At 28.5% G+C, this 7,244-nt stretch overlaps 1 protein-coding gene across 1 annotated transcript; it reads right to left on the reverse strand.

The window, feature by feature from the left end:
• Positions 1-1,574: 1,574 nt before the first annotated feature.
• Positions 1,575-6,123, reverse strand: LOC129989826 (uncharacterized). The gene is made up of 4 exons (XM_056098103.1): positions 6,015-6,123; positions 4,600-4,826; positions 3,278-3,384; positions 1,575-2,588 (listed from the first exon to the last, which is right to left on the reverse strand). Exons 2-4 carry the CDS (start codon positions 4,790-4,792, stop codon positions 1,959-1,961), a joined length of 930 nt encoding a protein of 309 aa, XP_055954078.1. The 5' UTR covers positions 4,793-4,826; positions 6,015-6,123; the 3' UTR covers positions 1,575-1,958.
• Positions 6,124-7,244: the final 1,121 nt, after the last annotated feature.

Genomic DNA, 7,244 nt, shown 5'->3' on the forward strand with positions numbered 1-7,244 from the left:
TTTCCTTCAATTATTGTATGGTGAATTATACATATAAGGTAGATGAACATTTCAGCTAATTCCAAAAATTGTTGTAATTTCATAATGTTACAGGCTAAATGGAAAACTATGACTTTCTACTGAAGTTGATATTTTATATATTTGTGTCAATGAATCCATTTATACTTAGGATTGTTTGAAAATTTGCAGTTCTATACGACCAAATAGACTGGTTTCATATAGATCTATCATAATAAGACGTCCCAAGCTTATTAGCACAAAATACCCAACAATTTTGTTACGATGTCTTCATTATTTTACCCGACATTCAGAATTAATAGATTTAGTTCAGCATTTTATATGAATCTATATTTTAATTGCTAAACCTGTGTACTAAATTTTTCCTCTAATGTTTAGTAGTTATCGAGTTCCTTTGTACTCGAACGATCGGACAGATCGACTTCCTCTTAATAGATTTTGTTTAAAATTTGATAGAAGTCAACAAATTTAGTTTAAAATCCATGCACCAAACTTTATCTGTCTATCTCAAAACATTTTTGGCTAATCATGTTCACAGACATACAGACAGACAGACGTAATGCCAAACATTCTATTTATGGACTCGAAATTTTGAAACTTGTAGGTTCGTCAAAATCTTGGGTTCGATTATTTTGACGGTTTCTATAATTTGTATACAAACAAGTAAAAGTCGATACTAGAATAAATTAACGCTAGTAAACCAAATTAGACTATAAAATGTTGAATATCATTCTTATTGTTAGTAATATTTTGTAATGTTCTTCAGTAGATCCGAGATTGTCTGTAACGTAATATTCAAACATGTACTTTGAATAAATCATAAAGGAACCAATTGTTGCTAGTTGCATGTTTATTAATTAGCTTAAATGTGTATAATGTTGCAATATATAAAACTGTTTAAAAACAAATTATTAATCTTAAAAGATTAATTAAATGCTAAATAAGTTCCTAGTTTTCTAAATGAATTCTTTGCAATTAGCCGAATTTCTCAATTAGCATTAATTATTTTCACATAAATGGATTAATATAAGAATTCAATATCATCAGCTTTTGTAATTTTAGAGAAAGTTGTGTCAGGAAGGGAAAAAAAATATTACTAATAAAAGTGATGAAGCCACATTGTTCACAATTACGAATAGTATTACGATTTCAATAACAAGTGTGTTTTCCGATTCCTAGCACTGAGCATTTTAATTACAAATCATATACAAAAAATAGTTTCATATGTTGGTACATAATCAGTTAGTGATTATTGTTTATTGGTGAATAAGTTAGGTGATCATATTGCGCTAAGCAAGAATCGAACCTAAAGTAAGTTTTCGGCACAGATGCATTAACTGAATTTCCTGAAAACTCTTTGTCAACAATGAGATTATTAAATCAATTAAATTTTTTAACTGTTACACCAATCGCTTTTAATACCGACTTTCCCAATTAAGATTTCTTAAGACAAACTTAAACTTATTAAAGAATTCATAATTAAAGTAGGAGAAAATGAGATTCTCCCTTACTAAACTAAAAACATGCATCCAAGTCAAAGAATTGAGTCAATCCACTGAAAAATTGCAATATATTTATTTAAGTAAAAAAATTTAAACATTAACAAAATATTTACACATTCTTCATCAAATGAGGATATGTGCAGTAAAGTGCAAAAATAGACAGTAAAATTTTCCTTTTAAAGATAAAAATTCCAGAGAACTATTAAAAAAGGCACATCTAAAAAGGCACCATACTTGTGCTCATAAAATACAAATTTTCTGTGACAATGTTAGTTTTAAATGTTAAATCCTAGTACTCATTTTGGCAAATTAGTAGCATGTCCCTAAAACACACTTCTCGATTGACATTTCAGTCCAAACTAGTTTCCATGTTAATATCTTGTCATGAGCATTGATTTCATTTGGAAAGGATGAGTACAAAAATTCACCATCTTTAGTTTAAAATGGAGCCAAATTGAGCTCATAGAGGGCAAATATCTTCTTGGTATCGGCAGAGAGTTTCTCTTTTCGGTACATTCGAGTGAGTTCTTCCTTCAGCGGAACACCCAGTTTCTTCAGAAGTTTTCGTGCTGATACATTGTTACTTACAGTATTCATTACGAAACCAGTAACATGTGGCATGGACATGATGAGCCTCTTCAACAAGGCTTCTGCAACTGCTGGGTCATCAGCATACAGAGGTCCTACTCGGCCTGCTCCCAAGCAAGTTAGCTTAATGGTGCCGAATCCAACACAATCGCCATTTTTCATGGCTACGAATGTCCTACTGTTTTCTTCTTGACAATTAAGTGCCAATGCAAATTGCCTGTCGTAACCTACAACGGAAAAGTCGTAATCAAACATAGCTGGAAGATGGTAGTCTTGAACGGATTCGATAATTACGCCTTGAGGAATGATATTGGAAAGATTGTCTGGATCTACAGACTCCATAGTGAAGTTTTTTTGGCACTTGAATTCGGTTTCAACAATGGGAAAGCCAGATTTGTCGCGGTACAATTCCGTCTTTCCTGGGACAGCATTGAGAGCAGCGTTCCTCGGACCGACATGATCCATGCATGCATTCCATACCTGAAACATACATTTCACAGTTAAATTTTAGATTTAATTTATTTTAGTCAGTAAACTGTTATATGCAATTTTAAGTCAATCATATTTTTTTTATGTTTGGCTTTAACCATGAGTTATAGAACAGTTCGACTACTTCAAGAATAATAATTTAGGAAAGTGAATATTTAAAAAAAATGTTATAATGAATTCAGAGTAACATTTAAGACTATTTGATTGTTTTTTTATATCGAATAATACACACAAAGAGATTAGGCAGTTAAAATAATCATGATTTATAAAACATTTGTGTAATCACTTAATTAATTTTTCGGCTCATTACTCGTGCATCAATTTATCTATTCTGTAAAATTTATGAAATAAAAAATTAATCATTAATTATTCATCGATTCAAGCTTAAAGGAATTAATCGTTATCAAATATTTTATGAACTTAGAAAATATTCTAAATGAAAAGATATAACTTAATTAGGGAAAAATAATCAAGCAGTTTAAGATATTTTAATATGCATTAAAAAATGAGGAAACAAGCCAACAGTATTCAAGAATTAAAAATGATAAAATTTTTTGAGAGCCGCTTGGTTTTTTTTTTATAAATTCTTCAGAGATGCACTGAAATGCTTAGACATTTTATTTTGTTTCATTAGATTATTAATTACAGACTGAATTCAAAAATTCATTAAAGATACTTACATGGATTCCTAACCCTGTGCCTTGATACTTGGGCCGAACACAATACAGCCCTCCAAAATACAGATCATCGCTATTTCTTATGAAACAGCAGGCTCCAACTAACTCGCCTACAGAAAAAAAAATTAAATAAAATTTAAAATTATTTTAATTATTATTATGACTAAAAAAATTCGTCAAAAATGCATGAAATCATTCGAAAATAAATCATTTACTTTCATTATTCATTTATTATTTGAAAAGGAAAAAAAAGTATAGTAAAATATTGAATTCTGATGTTTAAAATTAAAACTTTTGATAATAGCTTTAAAATGATAATTATTAAATTTTGGAAAATACAAATTATATTAATTGCCGATTTCAAGGTTGTAACACAGAAATTAAATGTAAAAATAATTAAATTATTTATACATCAATTATATTCCCTTATTAAATTGTATAAATGATTTACTAGATTAAAAAGGTGGTTTTGTGTATTATTTCTGAAAAATAAAATTAAAGTGCAGTGGCTTTGGCTAATAAAATATTATTAATTTGATTTTTATTGGTGGCTTACAATTCCTATCATTAAAAAGTTATATTCAAATTTATCGTTGGTAATTCGAAATCCAAATTAAAAATCCTAAGAAATTATTTTTATTTATAAATTACTTTGGTTAGTTGAATAGTTTATTCTTTGTATCGTCAATAGTCGTAAACGATTTCTTTTATGACTTTAATTCAAGTCAGAATTTGACTAATATACAATGCATTTGATAAAAAAAAAAATCAATGCATTCAAATAAAACTTCTAGTTTTTTTTTTTTTTTTTTTTTTTTTCATAAAATTTCTGTCTAAAAATTCTAGAATTTACTTTACTTATTTCGAAGTGGTATTGCTAAATTGTTTTATTCAAAATGCTATGCACTGTTGAGTAAAATAGCTTATTTATTGAAATTATTTATAAAATTAAATAATTTAAAATTATAATTATGCATTATTTACTACAAATTTAAATATTAAATCTTTACTACCATTTCTTTTTTTTTAACTCGTTTGTTATGACCATCTTTCTAATTCCCTTCTTTACTATCTTAATGTAATAGAGAATGGGTCATCTAATTGAAAGTAAATATAGACTGTAGACAATTCAGACTGCAGCTAATGTGTTAAATATGATTTATTTTCTTTCAATACTCATTTTTAGGCTCATTTTTAAAATTAAATGTTTAGATCAGTTGTATTTTTATTTTGATGTCGTCAGCTTCGAGTTAGACAACTTCCACTGCAGTTTGATGCAGACTCACAACAAAGATTGCATTCTGTGTGAAACAACAAGGCAATACCTGCTTCTGATTCTACGACATTAATGCCCTGAGGATCCACTGTCAACCAGCTATCAATGCATGACTCTACATCATGGACCTTCAGTTCTCGTCGTATTTCCATCAGCTGCGGTAAATCTTCGTGCGTCATACATCTCACTATGTAGCGAGAATTGCCATTCTTGGGAACGATGTTCGAACTTTTCACGGGCATTTTTGAATGCTAATGTAGATAACCAACAATAAACCTGCAAATGAGCAAATACAGTCATTGTTATTCAATGAATATAATATGAAGAAAAGAGTGCAATAATCATTTAATAGAAAAAGGTTTGAGATGACAAACAAGTGTAAATATTTGTGATCAGATTTGGATATAGATTTGAATTTCATAAAAAAATTTACAATGATAAATATCCTTATTATAGCCGAAAACAAATTTTCACTTTTCAAGTTAAAATTGCCATTTTAGGATAAGAAAGTGAATATTTTTGATATTAGAACAAAAACTACAAGTGATTTTACCAAAGGATCTTATTCTTGTTCAAAGAATCAATATTCCTTTTCATGGACAAGATTAGCAAAATACTTTAGAATAGCAATCATTATATACATTTTAAATAATGTTTTATTTAACCCTTTGCAGTTCACAAAGCAATAAGATGCATAATTATGCAATTCATTAATGTAAGGATACTTTATTGCTTAGGAAGCTAAGATATATAGTTATAGAATCATTATATTTCCAAAAATTTAATTGATTTTGCTATTATACGACTTTTACAACAATTATTATCTACTAAGAATGTTAAGAGTAACTCGACTTTGGACTCCAAAGTATTAATTCTTTTATCTAAGAGTTTTTAAAAAGTACAAGTAGCATATAGGAATGAATTTCGGAGGAATTTTGAGTATTTTAAAGTGGATATTTCAGATTTATATAATTAAATTTTTTGTAATCGAATTTGCATAAAAGCCAAATTAAAATTACTTGTAGATAATTCAGATATATTAACACTCGTTTTGAAGAAACACGATATTTATTTTAGAATGGAAGTAATTTTGAATGATGATCTGAGGCAGCAAGCCCTCTCCAAACTTTTGTACCACGTCAGCGGAAGAATATTTGATCCTCAGCGTCAAGTTTACCATGGATCAGGTCTGAAGTTCATGTTTCTGTTCTGAGGTCGAATTAGTACCAATATATCATCGCCGTCCTGTCACTTTCAAAATAAGTAACAAGCAATAAAAAGAAGAAAAAAATGCTGGTAAATTCAGTTTCAGAGAGTTGATATACAAAGCGAGTAAAATTTAAAATAACCACTGAATATTTTAATTTCATTATTTATAGATTTTTTTTTTACATTTTTCGTTGATTTAAAACCAAAATATCAGCAGAAAAGTTTTGAGGAAATAGAATATTTATAATAATTTACCTTAAATCTCAAAATAAAAAAACAGCTGTTGGAAAGCAGAAGCAAGATCGTTTGAGCTTTCTTGGAGAACCAAAGAAACTCTCTAAGCGATCTAACACTTAATGATCTCGTACTAGTCGAGCTTCCCTTAAATAGGTTCCAGCAAACGACATTCATGTTGAAGAGTGACGTCAATTATTGCATTTCGAAAACAAAGCAATAAAAATGCAACATTCTCAAATTTTCAGTTTGTACTCCACTTATAAGACGTCACCGAGGCTAAAAATTTACCAGTACCCTGTACTATTGTCATGGTCTATCTTTCCACGAGTCAGTTGTTGACCTTAGTGCATTTTATTTCAAATACAAATATTCGACCCAAAACACCTGTTTCTCTTAAAATCTTACGCTTCTCTTAAAAATCCGCAGATTCTCTTAAAATTCGATTTATGTTCATTCTAATACATTTCATTGCCTTATTATCGTCATTTTTCTAATTTAACAAAGAAATTGTTTTTAGATAGAAGTGAAGAATTGATCTCAGAAGAACTGGAATTTTGTGGTTTTATTGCTGTTCTCTATTGGTCTTTCGGTATTTATTATAAATTAAAAAAAATTTATGTGTAAAAAATATGATATTGGTAAGTAAATCTATTATTTTATTTTTCTTCGGGTATTATTTATCCTGGATCAAAAAACAAGTTAAAATTTCTATCAGAGGTTAAGGTTGTGCCTACGACGCAAAATAGACTATTCTATTAGCACAATTTCAAATTTTTGATTAAATATTACCAAAATCAGTTTCAAAAGGATCAAATTAATAAAATTCGGCTTTTAAGTTTCTACCAAATTGGAATTAATAAAAATTCATTTATTATTCAGTGAGATATTTTTTCAATATTAAACTAAAACCCCAATTTAGACAATTTTTAATCATTTACGTTGAAAGTGAGTAAAATTTATTAAAGAGTAAAACTCTCTTTGAAATATCTATTTGTAAATCGTTTTGCTTGAAGAAAAGATTTCATCTGAAGAGAATTTGTATAACAGAAATTAATCGGTTTGTTATACAGCATTTTCATTCAGAAACTCTTCAGCTAGTAAACTCCATTACCCAATCCAATCCCATTCTGAGACCTGGAAAGAAATACTATTGGAGATATTTTATTTATTGTTACTAGATGGTAACCTAATACAGTTGCAACTTTTTTCGAAGATATAACTTTGAAATTATTATATTAATGGATTTTT

The sequence above is a fragment of the Argiope bruennichi genome, chromosome 2 (genome assembly GCF_947563725.1).
Source record: "Argiope bruennichi chromosome 2, qqArgBrue1.1, whole genome shotgun sequence".
Classification (NCBI taxonomy): domain Eukaryota; kingdom Metazoa; phylum Arthropoda; class Arachnida; order Araneae; family Araneidae; genus Argiope; species Argiope bruennichi.

Coding starts and splice junctions, on each gene's coding strand:
- LOC129989826 (XM_056098103.1), bottom strand. CDS start 4,792: ATGCCCGTGAAAAGTTCGAACATCGTTCCCAAGAATGGCAATTCTCGC. Junction 3,385..4,599: donor TGTCGTAGAATCAGAAGCAG/GTATTGCCTTGT, acceptor TTTTTTCTGTAG/GCGAGTTAGTTGGAGCCTGC. Junction 2,589..3,277: donor GCACAGGGTTAGGAATCCAT/GTAAGTATCTTT, acceptor TGTATGTTTCAG/GTATGGAATGCATGCATGGA.